Source organism: Anabas testudineus, chromosome 9, assembly GCF_900324465.2.
Source record: "Anabas testudineus chromosome 9, fAnaTes1.2, whole genome shotgun sequence".
NCBI lineage: Eukaryota > Metazoa > Chordata > Actinopteri > Anabantiformes > Anabantidae > Anabas > Anabas testudineus.
Genome location: NC_046618.1, coordinates 21,816,352 through 21,837,560, shown reverse-complemented (window position 1 = coordinate 21,837,560; position 21,209 = coordinate 21,816,352). Strand labels below are relative to the sequence as shown.

Genomic DNA, 21,209 nt, shown 5'->3' with positions numbered 1-21,209 from the left:
TCGACTATATTAACGACGACACACTTCTACAGTGTCTTGATTTACATTTCTCATGTTGCTTGGACATGGATAAAGCAAAACATTAATTTATTAATGTCAAGTCATGATGACAAAAAGGAGAGAGAGGATCATCAGGTAGAAGGGGATTTTCTCTCTACTAGGAAAGTAAATGTTTAACTGTTCTCGGCAATCATCTTCTTTGCAAAGAAATAAACAGGGAAGATACGTGTGGAAGATGAAGGTACCTCATGAAACAAACATTAGTGTGTTAAACTAGTGGATTTACTGGATTTACTACTAGTTGGTGCAACTTTTTTTTTTTTAGTTTACAAAATAAAGCAGCTATAATAACATATTTCAGCACAACAATTGGGATTTAAAACTGTGGAACGTGTGATAAAGACATTTAAATGCATTGAAAATGAACAGAAATAGACTTTCTGTTAGCTTTTTATTTTACATGCTGTAAAGACAAACATGAAAAACAGGTTTGAGTGATGTCTACTAACAAAAATAAATATGATTATGTTGTGCTACAGGACTCTGACTGGAAGTGTCGCGTTGTCTCCGACAGATGGCGCTGTGGATTCAAACCACACAGATTCACAGCTGCAATAAATAAACAATCTCAGTGTCTCACAGGAAAATCTACATTCACACTTTATCTGTGTAATTTATCACTAGAAACAAAATAAAGAAAAACTGTATTTAGTGGAGTTTCACGGATGTTTTTATGACCAAATTATATAAAACAATCTATTATTACTGGTGCAGGACACGTGGTTCCACAAATGAGTAATATTTAAGCATTTAACACGTTTAAAAAGACTCTTTCTAATGACTTTTAGTCTATTTATATGAATTCATTTATGTTATCATGTGAGTCTTCAGCCTAATATGATTCAGGATCGATTTGAACTATTTTATTTTATTTTATTATTCATATTTTTTCTGTTTTCAGATCCTCGACTTCATGATGAGTTGAGTCATGATCAGTCTGAGCCTGGTGCAGAGAGGATCGTGCAGCAGTTTGACCTCCCACCGGAGGAGTGGCGTTGACTGAAGGATGGTCCTGCACAGAGAGGCGGCAGCGCGCTGAGCGCAGCCGCCGCACGATGACACGCACAAACTTCACCGAGCACTGGAAACGCACTTCTTAACTTTCACGCCACTACAGGGCTGACAGCAGGAGCGACACACGCACAGAGCCAAAGATCAAAAGTACAGGGTGAGTATCCGTACAACCTAACGACTTATCTCGTGAGGCCTTGTGTGCATGTGAGGAGGCGTCCCGTCTATAATTCAACACTTGAGCTGATTTTCCAACACTTCAGAGACCGTTTCGTGCGTTTTGTGTCTTTTAAACGCGTTTCCAGTGTTTCTATCTGCGGGATCTGAACACTTCATGATTCACTACAGCATTAAAGCAACATTAAAGCGTGGCTGGTGCGTAAATGCGCAGCTGGAGCGTGGTTTGTTTTTGGCCAGTCCGTTCTTTGGACCATTTCTAATCCATAGACTGCTGATTTACTGCGCAGTGTCAAACTCCTCTGCTGTTTACCATTAGAGTTGTGGTGCCCCAGCAGCTGCATCATATAAAGTGAGAAAATGTTCTGCTGAGGTTTAAACTGACAGATTTTTATGTTCAAGTGTTCCTTTGTTTTCATGTCATTGCATTTTATATTTTTGAAGCAGAAACAAGAGCATAACAAGTCTTACTGTGACTGTATCCCTCTGAATCTCCCTGTAATGGACCTTCCTTTTAATTGTGAAAGACTCACTGAGTCCAGAGAACTGACCCCTTGTGTTACTTTGTCAGGTCAAACATCAGCAGCCGCTCCAGTGATCTGCTCTGCTCGGCACATTCAGTACAGAGATCCGTCACAGGCAACCTGAAGAGATGAGTGGCACCAAGAAGTAAGTGACTTGAAGCAGCTTTAGAGGAGTCGTCTTTACTATGCAGAGCTACTTGACCTTAATTGAATAATATAATATAATGAGGCACAACCAGAAACAGCAGCGTGCTCTTAAAGATCATGTGCACTTCAGTATCAAGTGTATCAGTGAAAAAGCAGACGAGTGTCAGGACACGCTCTGACTCACAAAGAAGTGAAAACGTGAGCTGTGGCTCAGAGCTGCAGCTGGGATGGCTGTGGGTGACCTTTCAGGTTCTCTGAAAAACGAAATCATTATATCTGTATCTAAATGGGAGCTTCTGTGTTGAGTGAGTAAGCGAACTGCACGGGCCTGCGTTAACAAACCCCTGAGATTGGACACGTTACCGCCAAGACAAGAACAGCCATGTAATGAGTTGGAGAAGAACATACCTCCAAAACCAATGTGACTAAACGTATGTGATCCCCAAAAACATACAGTCTCTGTTTCTGTGATGCTGAACAGCGTCACTTAGAAGCATTTAATGATACCGTGACTCCTAAAAGTAAAGAAATCTAAACTAAATCTGATTGATTTATTCATCTTTAAACCGTCAGGAAGCCAGAAGAACAGTTTGAATGTATTCATTCACCTGGATCCTGTGTAGTCTGCTCATTTGTCTGCTTTGTTGTTGAAGTTGATGGGTCTGTTGGGTATCTCAGTATTGCTGATAACCCCAAGATCTAAGTTACCACCAGTTCAGGGTTATAAATTCCAGTTTAACCAGAGCTTCTGCTTAGTGAGCAGTAGAAAGGTTTGCACGATTAAAGTAAGTTAGTAAACGGAATTTCCCCCACAAGTACCCAGAAAACCACGACCAGTGCACCAGAACCTTTTCCCTTTGACCTCAAAGGAACTCTGACCTCTGCTAATTTGATTTCAAGAGTAAACTAGATACATGACGTCTGCACCCAAACACAATCTGGATGCCATCAGGCTGTTTTGATGTTTTAATAGTTTAGACGCAGTCAATAAGTGCATCAGCGCGGGTGCAGAGAACAACGCCGCCTCTTCTTTTAAACGGATATTGAGTGTAGGCTACTTGCAGACAGCTGCAAGGACGCAGAAGCTGATATGTTATCTGTGCAGTGACGGCCTGTCAAGTGGTTACTCCGTCTTGTGCAGCGTGTAATAAGGTTGTTTGGTGTTTTATCTATCGGTCAGCATTACGTAGAGATGAGACTGTTCCAGTGCAGCTATAAAACAGTTTAATAGCCAAAGGCAGGTTACAAGCAAGTCCCAGTAAAGATAGTAGGAGACGAGTTGTCTTCTCATTGGGCTGATTATGGTTATCATTATTATGGTTCCACTCACTCAACCTGATTATAGTTACGTGGTACATGAAGTTCACGAACACAGACGTAAAAACACTTCACAGGAGTTTAAGTCTGTGAAAAATCCCGTCACACAATCAATCAGCTCCTCAGCGTTTTGGAGCTGTTGCTTTGCACAGCTGTTCATTTGTGTCTCACAAGCAGGAAACTTGGACGCATCAACACTTCGTACCTTCTTCAAATAATATCCACTTTTCCCTAGAGACAGATTCGTCTTGCAGTTATTTTCCACTGGCGTGATTGACGGCAGGCTGGTCCTCGGTTCGTCACCTACCCCTATGTGTGCGATCTGACAAAAGAGAATTAATCCCAGTGGATGTGGTTCAGTGATATTTTACTGTAAACTATTGTTAAAAAAACTATAGCAAATGTGTTTTAAGACACAGTCACAGGTTTCTAGTCTTATTGTTTAAGCGTCTGCCTTTGTGTTAGTGCTATTAATCATCATATTAAGCTTATTAAAACATGAGTAATCAGTGAATGAATGAATCACATGTGGTAGCTTTTGTTTCACGTTGTACTTATACATAATACTAACTGACCGCTTTTGTTGATTACAACATAACCCTGAAAGTCAAAGCTTATCACTTTTGTTTGCATGTAAGAACCAGGAATACAGAAATCGCTCCCGACGTTTAGTTAATTAAACGGTGAGTTCAGGAAATTGTGCACACAGTTTTTAAATCTATCTTATATTTAGGTAAATGGAAGTTGGAAAATAGTCTCATTGGTGCATTCTGTGAAATGTAGGACGTCATCAATTTAAGTAGAAAAAGACAAAACACAACAACAAACAGGAACAAGATTAATCTAATTATAAAGTACAATAATATAAAAATCAGTCACTTGACTAGATGTGTACTTTTACTTTCATATCATATCATGTTGTTGTCCTCCTCCCTGTTACGCTGTGGTTCTGCACTGAACTTGTGCACGCTGAGTGGAGTTGTGCCTGTTATGTCCACGATCGTTCCATAGGTGGCAATGAAGGAAGTAGGAAAAGTGTTGAAGTGCAGAGATAAAAGTCCTCTGCTTTTAATTGGCTGTGGCTGAGTCATGGTGTTGTTTTAAAGCTCTTTACGTTCAGCCGGGGCAGACACACTTACACATGAATCAGTCAGCTGCATCATGTTTTTGTTCATCTTTGAGCATTGAACCCAATTACTGAGATATATTAGTGGATATTGTACCATAAACCTGCACCTGCTCACAGAGCTGATACTGAGGCCCAGACGGTCGGCAAGTGTCCTGAAAAACATGAAACACTGATGTCATAGTTTGGATTTTAAAGATTTGCGCTCTTCATTAAACATAATTTTTACTGCATAGTGTTTTCTGAGAAACACAGATTGAGAGAATCTGTTTATTGTGATGCAGCACGATGCAGAGAACAGAGAGTCTGCTGCTCACTCTCCTCACGCTGACACGTCAGGGTAAGACACTGAGTCCCAGCCAGCTGGAAGAATATTGTTTTGTAGCTGACCTTTGACCTCTGAACCTCTTGTGTCCAGGATATCTCGTCACACGCTGTCCGGTACAGTAGATTAACCTAGAATGAAGTAAGTTTCTGAAATTAAATTAAGTTAAATATATATCCACAGCATAAATTACAGTTAAATGGAAAAAAATCTGTTAGAGGACAAGTCTTAAAAATGTAAATCTAGTGCCGTCGTCACACTTTAACCACCTTCTCCCATCACTGTAGCTAATAATATATATATATATATATATATATATATATATATATAATAAAATGAAAACTCTTCTCTGTCTAATTTGCATTTAGTCATTGTCGACACTGTTTTAATAAAGAAACTAATTCGTTCCCATTAAGGGTAAAACTCCTCTGGAATAACTTCACACTGCATTTATAGTTTATTTAAAAGATTTGATTGAAAATAGCAGTTTATTTTCTATTTTTCTGTGTCTCACTCACTGACAATACACTGCTACCACCCCCACTAAGTCAAGGAACCATCTTTAACCATCTGTTGATAACGCCACGGCCTCCTCGAGGTGAAGTGAGCATGAATGTGTGGAGTCGCCCTCGAGAGCAGTGTAGGCTCTGACGCGTCGGGCTTGTGTGTGTTGTTGTCACTTAAGCAAAGCCGGAGTAATCCTGTAAGGGCGGATGAGTAGACAGACATGTGATGCCCCACTTGTTTCTTAGGTGGAGGGTGGGGAAAAGGCGGGGGTGGGAGGCATTACAGACCAGATGGAGAGGCTTTGGGTGTGTGGGTGTGTAATTTCTTAATTGATTAGACAGATACTTTTTTTTTCTTCAGTAATATAATACAGCACTTTGATTTAGTGTCTCATAGATCAGTTGGAGACGGCGTCAGATCCAGATCGAGTTCAAGTCTCAGTCAGTCGCATCCCTACTCACTCATCATCACCGTTAATTAGCAGACTTCCTGTCCCGTCCCTCATCCCCCTCTGCCAGATTAACTCCATTACGTCGTGCCTGTCGTTTGCTCACTTCGTACTCCTCGAGAACGAAACACATTTTCACACCCGAGGGTAGTCTACTCACTGAAGATTAGTTTCGAGGTAGTGGACTTGGGTCTTTAATGGGTGGAGATGAGCGCCACCAGCAGCACCAGACTGAGCCCCAGTCCCCACTTACTGCAGGTGAACGAGCCAAAGAGCTATGGCTCCACATTGTCACTGGAGGAAAAGTGTGAGCAGTCCTTCTTCCTCTTTTACTACTACAGGATGGAGGATGAGGCGGTGCTGGACCGGGGGGCGTCCTTACTCAAGCACAAATGTGATGAAGAAGAGGTCGAGGGTAAGTTGACCTGCCTTTGTACAATTTGATGTTAAAAGCCTTTAAACATGGTGCTTTTTGAAGATTTCACACAGGTTCGGCTTATTTATGAAATATTATTTTTACAGATTTTAGATTATTTTTTCAAAAACATTCGGTTCTTCTAGATAATGTTTTTTAAACCAAGTGTATAAAGCTCATTGAGAAACAGGAAGGCCGTCATTTAGCCTTTTTAGAGACACTTCCTGCATGGACACTGTGCGGCTGGCACGTGAAAGATGTAGAACATGGGAGCATGTGATCCTGTGTTTACAGCACCTCACTAATCTCCTCAAAGAACTCCAGGACAACAGTTTCTGCAAACTTCTCGTGTGCAGAAATGCAAAATGCAGCATGGAAATGTTTCTATGTGGAGCACTGCCCTCTCTCTGTTGGTTGGTCTTCATGCTGCATCACAGGTTTCTTGGTTCTGGTCTCGAAGAGTGAAGTCACCTGTGAGGCTCGAATAGCAGCTGTTGACAGCTGTTGACAGTCCTTCAGGTAACTTAGTTGTATTCAATGAATTGAATGGAAGAAGTGTTTGCATGGTAGTGGTCCATCGTTTCTTCAGGTGTCACCTCGACTTGAACCCCGCTTCAGTGTCTCTGACTTCCGGTGTCTCAGCTGTTGTCTGCTGGCTTCAGTCTCTACTCACTGTGCTCCCCGCTCTTTGCTTAGACACAGATTAACTAACTGATTAAAAAGAACAAAAAGAAATGAGGTGGTGACGGTCCGATGGTCAAATGATCTTTATCCAATGCTAATTAGTTTGTTTTCGCTCCAGCTCTGCCTGCATCACTAAGGTAAAAACCGTGTTAGACTACTCGAGTCCCATTTTGTGACCTGACTCATCATGAGAGACCAAACCAAATCCTATTTGAATGCTAATTAATATCTTATAACACGTGTTGAACAGGCTCTCTGACGCCTAACGTCTGGCGTAACTTAACGTGAAAGCAGTTCATGTTCATATTCTTTGGAGAAGAATCTTTTTCCATCTGTCAACATCTCACTAATCCAACTATATATTTTTGGGACTGTTCAGAATTAGCATGCTTGCAGTGCCGCGTGGCACGGTGCCATCCTCCCTACTGGTCTGGGCAGGTCCAAACAGTGCGGTTACTGGGGAGACTGGCGGTGGCGTTGCCTCTCCTCAGAAATCTAGCGGGCTTAACAAACCTCCCAGCAAACACAAGGATTTCATTTCATTCAGTGTGTGTTTATGGGCAGCTCCAAAAGAAGTTCTCGGTTCCAACAACCCAAAAGAAGAGGAAGTCGTTTCACAAAGCTGCTCTGGCAAAGTGCAAATCTTCCTTTCCAGCTCCTTTGCGGGGCTGTTTTTATTTCTTCTTCTCCATCACTCACCTCTCATTCTCTCCCCTCTTTTCATGCTGCTGTTCAGCCTGTGCAAACGTCTTCACGCTCTGGTTTATTGGTCATCTATCAGCCCTAATGGCACTGTGCTCTGTCCGTCTTTCTGTCCGTCCATGTCTCATGTTCTCTCTTATTGTTGCACTGCAGCCATCTGCTTCTGGGTCTTGTTGTGATGCTCGCTTGTTGCTCGGAGAATCTGATTTTGCTTCTTTTGTCGACTCTAATGTTTCTTAATAAACCAGCACGAAGACAAAAGACTGAACCTTTCTGTAAAGCTATTTATATTATAGAAAGTCTTAGTTGTATTGCTCAAAATGTAGTCCTGCCAATGATGGAGGAGGTGAGATGACCTTTATTAGCTTATTTATCTACCATGGAGCCCGGCTCTCATGTATTAAATACATTTGATTTTTAAATGGTGGCCTTATTTTTATTTTTTATTTTATTTTATTTTAACACTTACCTGAAGTGTAAAGGTAGTTCCTCACTCCTCATAGGCTCCTCTAGGTGGTGAGAGTAAAGAAAATGTGGTCTTTTCCTGCAAACAAGTCTTTTTAATCTATAATAATAGTTTAAAAGTCTTTTTTAAGGAAAAAATAACATGATTATGATGCTGCACAATTACTGCACAAAATAACCTATAAAGTCAGAAGCAAAACAAAGATGATCATTATTTTGTTTTAATACAAATGTAATTACCTGTTGGAATCTTTATTTTCGGTGATTAAGAAGAAATTGTTGTTTTTCAAGGACCGATCATTTGACAAATACCAAGTACCTCCTCTCAGGTATTCGGAGAGTTGGTACAAGCTGGGGCTGATCTATCGACAGCTACAAGAAGCACATGGTTCTCTGGTTGTCATGCTGTTGAGAATGCTGGTGCAATAAACACTATTATTCAGATATCAAAGCTGACTTAAAAAATAGATCACGTTAGCAGATAAACAGCCTGTAGGGAGGACAGTATTCACAGGTAGCTTTAACTTATGATTGTGTGAACTCACATCAAGTCTGAGTTTTACTTCCTAGAGTAGATGAATTCTTCTCTTTTTTCTAAATGTAGTATCAGACGACGCCGTTAGCCGTGTGCGATTGATCCAGTGTTCGATGTTATCACATAAAACATAGCACAGCTGCTCTTTGTTGAACCTAAAGCCTGTGATGCAGCAGCTCCGGTGTGGGTGATGCTGGTTCTGTGTTTCTGCAGAGTACATTTGTCTTTGTCGCTGCTTTTGCTTTCTCATTTGCAAGTGTTTTAGGAGCGAGGTGGAAAGTTACCAAAACAGACGGGAGGAACCCTCAGACTTACAGGATCCACTCACACGTCTGATGTTCAGGATTTGGTTGGTTTGCTGAACTCTCGGTGTCAGTGAATTTAGATGAACCCCTAAAAAAAAAAAAGCAAACCATTGTAGTACAAGTGAATAATGAACGCTGTTGTGCTTTAAGAGAGATCATTGTTGTGCTGAGGGGTTCAGACGCTTCCTAGCTGGAGCATAAGCAGTGCTTGGCTCAGCGTTACCCGACCTCCTCCAAAAGGCAGCGTTTGAAACGGATCACATATAGCCTATTGTTTCAGGACGACTTTTGATGTTTACTCTGAAAGTTGCTTTTTATAGTAACAAAACACGACGAAGAAGCAAATCTATGGTATTAAGAAGGAACATTCTGCTCACAAATGAGCAATAATATTGGATATACTTGGATCAATAAAGTATTCATTATACTTATAGACTCAACACTTGATGTGCCTCATAAATTGGAATCAGACGCACAGAAACATATTTATTTTGTTTGTTGCAGGTCACCACACCATATACATTGGTGTCCGTGTGCCCAAGAGCTATCGACGTCGGAGACGTCACCGTCGGAGAACCGGCCACAAGGACAGAAAGGAGAAGTTGATGGAGAACACCTCTGACAAGTCGGACACAGAAAACAACGATGAGGCCAGCAACAGCATCCTCAAACCTCTCAGTAAGTTCTGATGGACTTCACGTCAAGACAGATTAAGGCTCCTGTCTGTCTTCGCTGAAAGCTGCTCTCTTTTCTAGAGAAAAAAGCTTCTGTCGCTCCCAGTGACCTCAACAAAGTTGCTGAGTCCACTTAGTAGCTAGAAATAACTGTTCGTGTCCTGCTGACTGACGGGCCTGTTTCGACAGAGCAGGGTGAATTCTCATTGCAAGTAATGGCTGCTCATATACTGTACATGGAGTGATTCTCAGTACTGTGCGGGTGTGTTAGTATGTGTACACGTTGGTGCTGATGTTGTTGGTTGGCTTGGGCTTCTTCTGAGTGTGATGTGCCCTCAGGCGCAGCTGCTGAGATGTGCAGATGCTCAGATAAAGAGCTTCAACCAGGAGGAGAGAGAGGTCATATTGGATGATGGGATGAGTTCATGTGTAAGCCCACCTGTCATGTTGAAGTTTGAATCAATGCAAAACTGAAGATCTGTGAGTGTTATTGATAAAATGTGTAGCGGTCTATGGTGCCAGACACTGTCTCATCAACTTCTGATAATTTGGGAGACAAACCGAGGATGGGGGGTAATTCTCTGATTACATGAGCTCCATGTGTAACACTAGTCCTCTGGGAATGAGGCTTAAAATGTTCTTGCTCTCTGTCAAATCCAATAATGAGGCAGGCCACTGTCATTTCTAGAGAATGATGTAATGTTACACATACTCGCCTGCACATGATGTGACAAGAGGACCAAAATACACCAGAACTGAATATTATAATGTGTCCACATCACTTGATGGGGGAGGATTTTCTTCAGGACACAAATCCAATCAGAGAATAGATTACAGGCACCAGCCCATCTGGTTGCTGGTGCTGACTGTGATTCTGCACATTTAGCAGAAACGGTGATTTATAGATGTTTGTCCGTGTTGGGTGATCACAATCAGAAGTGTTGAGCTACTGGATCATCTGAAATGATCTTTTTGTGTGATATTGCTGGCTAATAGGAACCGGTAGCAGAGGAGCAGTGTAATTGGTGCCACAGCACATTATTTAAGTTTTTAATTGCTATTTGTCTCACTGCTGTTGTATCTTATGTTATTAGTGTCAATCCCCATATTGGGAATCATTTAAAAGCCACTATATCAATATAGAAAAGAGAGATGGGAATAAAGAATATAGGTAATAGACGTCTTCAATACAGTGTCTTTGTGCATATAAATATTTTTGTCAACTAATCTGAGTGATGCTAAAGATGTTTATTGTGAATTTAGACTTTTTTATAATTAAATATTCATAGTTCACTTTGCAAACACACTTCGTGAGAAGTATAAAATCTTTCATGCATTTAAACCGTTCACGATCTGCGCAGGAAACGGGCAAAACACAAAGTGCAAGTGTTTCTGTTGTACAGTACAGTCAATGGTTCATTTGCTGTATTGTATGTAAACAGAACCATTAAGTTCACTGTTGCTGTTATAGTTATTTTGATTACTTCATAGTTCAGTGCTAATGTAACTAAAGTGTGTTAAGACTAAATGATATTAGTGAGAGTATGTAAAAGCACTGTAACGCCTCAAGACACTGTGGCCGGCAAAAGTTATTTGTGTTACAATATAATGTTTGTTGAATCTTTTCCTATTTTTGACTCAAGCCTTTAAGAAATGTTTGTATGACTAAAGGCCGGCTCTGCAGGCATCTGGCCGGGCATGCAGTATACAGAACCTAATGTCCTACTGTCATTCCCTGCCCTCCCCGGTGCTACTTTCTCAGGGAAACATGTCCAGCCCCAGGGGAAGGCCCATGTCTGTTGTCTGGACTTAAATCCTCTTGTTTGGTCAGATGGGCGCTGCAGGGATGGAGAGTACGTCCTCCTGGTTACATGTGTGTCCACTGAGTCCTTTGACCCGTGCTCATTTTGATGAGCATGTTTTTTTTTTTTTTTCTTTCCTTTTCCGACCGGGATCAAACGTTCATTCAAAGTGGATTACAAAGATTACTTAGAAACTTGGTTCCTATACAAATGGGTTTAATTTTCTAAAGTCATTGAGAGTAAGCCATGACTGCTGTATATGCACTTGTTTGTGAACACATCTTCAGTTTTATATTCGTTCTGTTCGTATGATCTTTCTGGATATTGATTGGACAGATCAGTGAAATGTTTGAAATGCCATGCTGTTTGTTTGAGTTTGCGTCTTTCTGGACAGTTCATCTTCATTGCTCGACACTCGAAGTAGCTCAAATATCAAACCTTCACAATAACAGTCTCTGTTCTTTTGAGTCTGCATGTACAGGAAATCATCTACAGTAGCTTTATTTTCTGCTTTCAGCAACCAGGATGGAACATTTTAGGGGTTTTATACACAAATATGGCAATATTATACATTATTCTGGACGAGTTAGATAAAATTGCCCTTGCATTAAGATTTTATGCTATAGCTACTTCAGTTCAGGAACGCTTTGATTTTGTTTCCTTTATTACGTTCTCTTAGTCTCAACACTGTTTCTATTGTTTCTGTAATAGAAGAACGTTGTAAATGAAGATATGGTACAGATCTGGTTCACAGATCACTATCAAAGTGTCTGTGAAGGTTCCCGATCTCTATCAAAGGCAATAAAGCAATTTAACAGCAAAACTAAACCAGTCTTCCATAAGAGAAAGTGTCTCGAGGCAAATGACCTGACACAAAGTTCATCTATTTATTTCTTTAATCAGCAGAGACCTACAGTATATATGTATGTTTTAATCTACAACTAGTAAAATCTACCTGTTCTGCTATAATTATTATTACATTCCTTAAACTACTTAATGAATAACTTCAAATAGGTGTTTTACTGATTGTGAGGTCAGGTATCTCCCAGGTCTCTATGTTGGGACCATTGCTGTTCTTGTTGCAAGGCAGTGGTTAGAGATGTGGCTATCCTAAGTTTTAATTGACATCCCTTGTGAGACTATAGTCCATTAACCTGTGTCTTTACAATACAAAGTGCTCAGTTGTGGCTTTGGAGGTAGAGTGGGTTATCATTATTTGCAGGGTTGGTGCTTTGATCTAGGGCTGCAACCAACAGTTATTTGCTTAATCGGGTATTTTACTGGTGCTGAAAACCTTGTTTTCAAGATTATTGTCCTATTTGTCCTAGCAAAACATATCAAGCTCTTGGCTGGGTAACACAGATCCTGATCTTTTGATACTTGTAGTTTTCTCAGAGCACTAAATGGTCAGGCACCTGTGTACATTAGGGATCTACTACAACATTTGTCACCAGCACGTCTCTTATGTAAAGGTGACTGTGCTTTTGAAATTACAGCTTTTAAACTCTGGATTTAGCTCTAGAAATAAGATCCATGAATGCAGATCAGGTTCGTGTTTACCTCTGCCCTCTATTTTTCAATGTGTCTTGTGTGTTTATACTTTCTTTTTGGTTCTTAAAGAGCTACATGACCTCCTCTGTTCTGTCTTTTGTGTTATTGTGTAAAGTGGTCATATGAGTATACAAATTACAAAAGTGGGAAGATGAATGACATGAATTAAGACCTCAGTGGGTTCACTCTTATTGCCAGAGGGTTAAATGAGTCAAAAATAGCGGCACTGTTGCTGAACCTCCCGGGACAAAGAGGGGCATTAAGTCCTTTTGTGGACAAACTTAGACTCAAACTTCAGCGTGACCCTGCTGTGTCTTGTTGCTTTGTGGAAGCGTAAACAGCACTCGGCTGTAAATGTACCTGCACCTTCAGTGCACCTGCAGACGGCACTTCATTTCAGATTCTTTCCCCTCAGATGGTATTTGTTACATTCTCATCAGAACCTCCTCACCTCAGCTATCACAACAAAATACCAGAGCTTGATGAAATACTGCGCTCTCAATGGATCACCCTCAGGGTGTCACTGCATTCAGCCCCGTCCCCGTTTGCTGCCTGTGCGCTAGCTGCCCTGCATACTGAATGTCAGACTTTTGGCATGGAAAACAACTCCCGTACTCTCTGATCTTCTCGTTTCTTTGAATGAGGTGAGGCAGAGTTAAATTATCGATCCACGTACATAAACGGTGAGCGTGATATTAGATCCTATGTAGCTTTTCAAAAAGCTCAGTGGAGTTGGAAGGTATTTGTGTAGGATGCATGTCAAGAGTGGGACTGAACAGACATTAGCAGCAGTCACACTAAGCTTTCTGCAGGGCAGTGGGCATTCTTCCTCCATCCCCTATCCCATGAGCCTCTGCTGCTGGGACAAAGTAGTCTTTGTATGTCCATGGCTCTTGGCTAGAGCACACAGAGCTTTGAAATTGTGTTTGAACGATGGGATTTTCATTTCTATCCCTCCTTTTCGTGCTTGCTCTCACTCCTCTTTGCTTTCACTCTCTGCACTGAGCCTCACCCCTCCCCAGCGCTCCTCACCCACGCTCCCACCTTTCTCTTAGCAACTGCTCGAGTGGGACAGCATTGCATTCACACCGAGACTGTGCTTGTTATCGGCTCGGGTTTTAATCGGGTAGCATGGATAGGCAGCATCATATTTAGTGGATGCAAGATGAAGTCAAGTCTTGAAGACTGTTAGTGATGAGCAGAATTGGAATAACAAGGCTGTAGTTTGTACGTGGTGATAGGTTTAATCTCAGGATAATAGGAACCTTTGGCTAAAGTGTCTTCACGCCTTACTTATTGGGTTTTTGTGAATTGATTCATTATGTCTGATTTGTCTATTATATGATTTCTAACACCTGGCACTAGATTGATTACAAATTATTTAACAATAAAAATAATAGTTTGCTGCAGCTGTCATCATCTGCTGTTTTCTTCCATTATTAGCGGCGTTGTTATTCACATTTAAACGACACCGCAGTAGGTGTACACCTAAGTCTTCCTCTCACACTTAGTGCTGCTCGCTATTGTTTGCATGTCGTTTTGGACATATAGATATTTAAAGCTTGTTGTAAGTGTTTACTGTAATCAGTGTAAATCTCTCTATATATGAGAGTCAGCTGAACGTGAGGGTACATGTTAATTATTCCGCCTAAGGTGTTATTAAACAGGTGGCACTGACTTAAGCTAGTTGCAGCTTGTAGTGTAGAGAGTGTGTGTGTGTGTGTGAGTGTGAGTGTGAGTGTGAGTGTGAGTGTGGGGCAGCAGACAGTTTAGCCCCCAACTAGTAATCTTCCAGCTGCTCGTCTGGCTCGTACCTGCTGCTGCTGTTATTGTGCTGCAATAAGGTGAAACCTCGTTTGCTGTTTGACCACTCACTGTTGACTAAATCAATGAATGACTCGGTGTGTTGATATCGTCTTAAGCGACGTGTATGTAAAGGTTTAAATTGCACCTTGAAAAGAAAAATGTCTGGTTAAAGACTCAACTCTTACTGTGGCTTTGCTTGGGTTATATTCATTCATCTGTGCTGCAGGAAATAACAGTTTGAGTAAAAACAATCAAATCTAAGTATATTCATTATCTGTAGTCACCTCTCTGGTGCCACAGTGTTAGGAAGCTGTTATGTAATCAGATCAGGCAGCTTTGTTATCATCACCTACAGACACATTCACATTTCCTTAACCCCGAGCTTAACCAGCACTTCATGACCTCTTCATTGAAACGAGGAATGGACAAAATGTTCCCTAGAACCCAAACAGGTCTTCACAAAGGCTCACGGACAGAAGAGTACCGCTTAGATTTTCTTGTAATTGCTACTCCAGACACGTTGGTTTATTAGCATAAAGTCTGCACATGGGCAGTTGATAGCGGTTTCATCCAGCTTTACAGGACGTGTTATCGAATTCGGGGACCTCACGATTCCCTCTTCCAAGGCTGTGCAAGTACGTCACCCCTAGTAGCGGCTTTTTGTTCTGCAGCATCGTTCGGACTCATGACACAGCATGAGTGACGGTGACGGTGACCTTTTCAAAGCAGATACTGCCTTTTGATGTCATGCAGGAAACACACAGGTGATCCATAACATAAATTTACTGGGTTTCTTCTGTGTAATTATGCCAGTTCCAGTGCTCTGATTTTGCGCATGCAGACTGCTGGAAACAATTGTAAACAGTCGAAAGTGCAGTAAAAAGTGTTATTCTATGCATTACTAATTTAATATTCATGTAGCAGCTGCACACAGCAGTTTGAAGCATTTACACAGCAGCAGTTTGAGTCCTTAAGATGAAGTGCCATTGTTTCATCGATGTGCTCTTCACCATTAATAAATTGGAGCTTTGATGGACTGGCCTTCTCTATGTGCACGTTTTTTCATGAGAATGAGGTTTGTGAAACATTTCTACATGCATGGGCTTGCCTTCATGAAGTGGGGAGTGATTATTTAAGGGCTCTCATTTAGAGTCCACATATTGTTTCCTCTTGTTGGAACAAGCTGCGATGGTGTTGACCATTTGCAACATGTTTGCACAGTGATGAAAAGTATCATTTAATTATCGGCCCTGTTGAAATCCTTTTGCGTTGCTCGCTAAATATTCAAATGGGGACGGAAAGCCAAGCCTCTGCTAGAGAATAGAGCAGTTTGTGAACCATTTCCTAATTGTTAATGAGGGCCTCCAGGGTAGCTTGCCAAGGCTCTGGGGCCAATGGCAAAGGCCTGTTTGAACAGTAAAGGGGGGAGGCAGAGAGGGAGAAGGGGCTAGCTGTGGGGACACCGTCACTGAGGGGACCCCTAAGCCCCATCAGCTCCCTCCTGGGTTCACAAAGTGCTGGAGCAGGCAGCTGAGAGCAGCTGTCACTTCCACCCCTTCCTTCCAGTCTTTAATGAGGGTCTAGCTGCTGCTCTGGGACTGGAGTGAGCCTGTGTCGCTTGCCGGCTGCTATTTGAGGAGCAAACCCTGGGTCAGCTGATTTGAAGAGTAAAGTGGGTTACTGCATTTTTAAAGATGTCCAACAATAACAATAACCAAGAGGAGAAGGAGGAAAAGGAAGAGGACAGTGAGGAGAAAGGAGAGGAGGTCATGGTGAAAATCCCACCACCTCCACCTCCTCCTGAGGTCAATGGGAAGAGTCCAGCTGAGGAGGGGAAGCTGGTGCCTAAACCCTTGCCCAACGGGCACCACTGCCAGCCTATGAATCGCAGTATTTTTCCTCTTTCCACAGTCTCTCCGGCAGCCGAGAGGATTCGTTTCATCCTCGGGGAGGAAGATGACGGCCCCGCGCCTCCACAACTCTTCACTGAGCTGGATGAGCTGCTGTCGGTGGACGGACAGGAGATGGAGTGGAAGGAGACGGCCAGGTAAGGAGGTCAATCTCGAATGTTCAAAAAACACTTTCTCCATGAGTGGTCATCTTCTAACATTGAGGAGTTTGTTAGGTTCAGTCCATTTGGAGAGCACAAAGGGATTCACAGGTTTCTGCTGTGTGGCCCACTAGTGGGATGAAGATGGGATGATTGTTTATACATCATTAGTGTTGGATGAGTGAAGCTCTCTCAGGGGGAAACTGGCTCCCTGGGCTGCTGTTTGAGCCTCTAAATGAGTTGATTTGCTATCCTAACCTCTGACCAATTGTACTGCAGATAGAAGTTACAGTTTGGTTCACTGTTTGCTGAATGATTTTCAGATCACCACTGAAGAACTCTGCTGTCAGAGTCTTTCAGTGTACTTTAAAAGTACGCTGATACACTGAGGGTAGAATTAAAGTGGTCGTTCTTTAAGATTCATCCCCCTTTTATTTCTGCTCCTATTTACAGATAGTTTTCAACCTTTCCCAGATAGATTAATGAAATTAGATTGGTAGATAAAATTAGCATACAGTGGAAAAAGGTTTCGAGGACTTTAATCTTTACTCATATTAAAAGTTTTAAATGATTATACAGGTGAAAAGAATCAGTCCCGTGTATTTAAATGTTATTATTTTACAAATGACTGGAGCGATAATGTCTCACCATGAACTCTGAGGGGCTCAAAATGAATAAAAGATCTCACAAGTGCTGGGTCACACTGGCCGTACGCCAAGTGCAACTTTAGCAGCCAAACTGGCCAGAAAAAGCTCGGTTAGAGAATCAGCTGCTCAGTACAAGTTGTGCCTCTCATTCTCCTCACTCTGAGGGAGGGAGAATAAAGAGGGAATGATAACTCTGCTTCTGGATTTAAGAACAAATCATCTTGGCCAAAATAAAATAAAGAACACCCATCATCATATCAGTCATAAAACTTAATATGTACAAATCTACTGAGTGCATGGGAAATACACAAAGAGTTGACGTACAAGTGCATTTACATTTCAAAATGCATTACTTGTTTCAATTAATTTACATTTTCTAGTGCCGTATTATTTATTTAGACGTCCTCAATTCATTCTGTGCTGATTTGCACGTTTATGATTACTGTTTGAGTTCACAGTTGATTCTCTCTCTCTCTCTCTTTCCTCCAGGTGGATCAAGTTTGAGGAAAAGGTGGAGAAAGGTGGTGAACGGTGGAGTAAACCTCACGTAGCGACGCTGTCCTTGCATAGCCTTTTTGAACTGCGGACGTGCATAGAGAAGGGCACCATCATGCTGGACATGGAAGCTTCCACTCTGCCTCAGGTTGTTGGTAAGTCGTCTCCAGGTCACTTAAATATACGAATCCCACAAATATCCCAATGAACTATTTTCCGGCCTCTGATACAAGAACGCCATCTGCCAGGTTGATTCCTGCTCTGATGTACAGTACAGTATGCACAGAGCTGGTTTGCAGTTTTGCGTGCAGCATTATGAATCGATGCACATCACGCACAAGACTCTGAAGTTTTTCTTTTCTTGTCAGAGCAGCAAAAGGTCAGAGTTGAGGTCCAGGCTGCGCTTTATACTTGATATTAAAACTCTGAATGGCTCAAGTAGTAGTTAAACATCCACATAAAAAAACAACCAAACTTCCTAATTTGAGGGCAGCCAAGCCTCTCACATTCCTCGGAGATGATTATGTGTGCATGCTTTCCTATCTTGTACCAAGGTTATTGTCTGCATGAGGGAGCAGGAGGAAGAGTTACCACTTGCGGTGATTAATGTGAAGTAATTGCGTGTGCTGCATGGACTCTGCAGGCCAAGCGGGAGCTGGGCCTCTTACTTCGAGTCCAGCCAACTTGACTGATGGGCCATTAACAGCACTAACTCTCCACAAGAGGAGAAACTCCCCGAGGCTGCTATCTGTCAGCATTCAGGCTTCTGACCTTCTTTTTAAAAATAGGCTGGACCTTGTGATTGAGGCATTTCATGATTCCACATAGAGAGTCGCATACAGGAGCATCACCGACTGAGAGCCACTAATAGAGTTCATGGTCAAGTATGCTGATTTGGTTATTTATTTTGAAGCTGTTAGTAAATAAAGGCAGTTGGCTGAAGTCCTGCATGGAAACATTTCTATTTATTTATTTACTGAGTATTAATGCTCCTCAGAACATTTTGGCTACTTAGGTCTAAGAAGTTAACTAACGAACTGATGCCACCTCACTTTATAGAAAATAAATCAACAGCCACTATGGTCTAAAGTCAAACTTTTACATACTTTGTTATGGTCTCTTGACATCGTGGCCTCTGGCTTTTCTCCATTTCATATTCTGTTGGGTTTCTAATGTTTGATCAGACAACTCGGTTATAGAACAAGCTTTTACATTAATCGATTTAATGAATTAATATTAAAATATTCAGTAGTTTGACCTGTTTTAACTTCTTCACCCTCAGAGCTGATCGCTGACAACCAGATAGAGATCGGCCAGCTCAAAGCAGACCTGAAGGACAAGGTGATGTACACGCTGCTGCGGAAACATCGCCACCAGACCAAGAAGTCCAACCTGCGCTCTCTGGCTGACATCGGCAAGACGGTCTCCAGTGCAAGTAGGCTGTTTTCCAACCCGGAAAACGGTAATACTGATGCCAGTTTGGTGCAGTCTCTTGTTTTTTTTTCTATTTATTGATTTAAAAAAATAAAACCCACTGTTCTACCTCAGAATAAATGTAGCTTTACACACCTGCATTGCTGGGTTTAATGTTTCGTCACCTCAACTGAGGTGTAAAGTAAGTTTTAAGGGCAGCACGGGCTGGAACAGTGAGATAACACACTACTGCCCTCCTCTGCATGAACCTGCAAATGTGGCACTAAACTGATGTAAGTCACTAGCAGTAGTCACAGTATTTTGGTCCTGGTACTGTATTTTAAAAGTGTAGTAAAAGAAATGCAGTTTTAATATTAGTTCCCTGCAACTAATGAAGGTTTTTATGCTTTTTTGCTAATTCATAACACACGTCTCATGTAGTCACCTTAATAACGCTGCTAAACTAACCGTAGGTCACAAGCTTGAGTAGAGGTTAGAAGTGTAAGAGCTGCTGGAGATAAGTTGTAAGTTTCAAAACTGAAGTGCTGTGTCCCAGGGTTTTATGAGGAAAGTCCAAGGCTGAGGGAAATCATTAAACTGAGCTAACTGATCTCTAGTATAGGTGTAATGGAGAACTTCAGGGATGGGTCAACATGTGTGAATTTGAAGATGCATGTTTTTATCAAGGAAAGTGAGCAGCGTGGCACACACCAGTCCAACAACAACATGCGTACGGGTGCTCTCGTTGTAACACCCAGTAACTAGAGGACATGTTTCACTGTATTGACATTGAAATGCATCTGTTACCAGTCATGGGTCTTTGGAAAGTGAAGTTATTTATTACCTGCCATCAGATTTATGACTATCAAAGGAAATGCTCCCTCTGGTCGGGATCCTTCTGTCACAGGATTAATTAGAGTTTTTGCTCATAAAGGACGGAGCCTCTTATCAACATCACAGTGCAGAGATCAAGTGTTCGCCTTTAATCAGTAATTGATTTCAACTTTATAGGGATAAAGTGCATCTGGTATATTAAAATACACTTTGAACCAAGTGCTTCTGTCCAAAGGCCCATGGTCTCCTTTTTTCATATGACACTGTTTCTGCACAGCTTGTACAAACCCACTTAAATCAAGTTCAGCCTTTACAGATCTTATAACAGCCACTTGATCTTGTTCTCTTAACTAATCTCTTGCTTCGCCTCATTGAATCTGTCTATCAACTGTCCTGTCATTTCTCTCTGCTGCCTTTGTTTCCCGCTCGTTTGCCTCCTTCCTTCCTTCATCTCCGGATTGGGCTTGATAACCTGCTGCTGCTACTAAAAGCTCGTAGTCCTCTTGAGAACTCTGTGACTTGCCTGTCAAGTCGTGTCTCAATGGAGGACTTGCAGAACCAGAGGAGTACCAGCATGGACTGGCTTAGTAAGTTCCCTGGACCCAGTCACACTGCAGACCAGTTCTGGTTTAATCACTTTCCCCTCGTGGCCATGAAACACACAAACAGATGCACTAAATTTGGACTGCCCAGTCTATTTATGTTTATTTCATTTCATTATTTTAAAGTACCAACATTATATTTTTGTTAAGTGAATGATTTTTAATTTCTCACTCTGTAGCATATAGATGATGTGGCCTTCAGGGAGATTTGGAAAATGTGACTCTGTAGCTTTTTACAATTTAGTGTAAAGAAAACAATTAGATTTGTGTCACAGGTGAGTGAAAACAATCAGAACTGGGAGATTTCAATTGTGAGCTGCAGTTAGAAATAGTCATAACACCTCTCCTGTGTCTTACTTTTAAACTTTCTTGGACCAAAATATTAATCGAGGTCTATTTATATTGACTGCATCACACTGACAAACATGTTATTACCTGTACTGTTAGGATGGCAGATGTATGAAAGGCAGTGGCATCACTCTCTGGTTACCTCTTACTGTGTCTTTGACAGCTCCAGAACAGACGTAAGTTCCCGTTCTGCTGTCAAACCTCCGACGCTGAGGTTGACTGAAACCAAAAGTCAGCAG

The 21,209-nt window shown here is 41.6% G+C and overlaps 1 protein-coding gene across 3 annotated transcripts in view; it reads left to right on the top strand.

The window, feature by feature from the left end:
• Positions 1 to 1,045: 1,045 nt before the first annotated feature.
• Positions 1,046 to 21,209, top strand: part of slc4a4a (solute carrier family 4 member 4a) — a 38,673-nt gene continuing 18,509 nt past the window's right edge. The window contains exons 1-7 of one of the 3 annotated variants that reach the window (XM_026343404.1): positions 1,046 to 1,228; positions 1,820 to 1,917; positions 5,984 to 6,057; positions 9,253 to 9,426; positions 16,493 to 16,628; positions 17,768 to 17,928; positions 19,056 to 19,208. In XM_026343404.1, the coding sequence (XP_026199189.1) occupies positions 1,901 to 1,917; positions 5,984 to 6,057; positions 9,253 to 9,426; positions 16,493 to 16,628; positions 17,768 to 17,928; positions 19,056 to 19,208 (715 nt within the window). In that variant the 5' untranslated portion in view covers positions 1,046 to 1,228; positions 1,820 to 1,900. Of the gene's footprint in view, positions 1,229 to 1,819; positions 1,918 to 5,983; positions 6,058 to 9,252; positions 9,427 to 16,492; positions 16,629 to 17,767; positions 17,929 to 19,055; positions 19,236 to 21,209 lie in introns of those variants that run through there. The other 2 variants (XM_026343403.1, XM_026343405.1) reach the window with 2 other exon arrangements.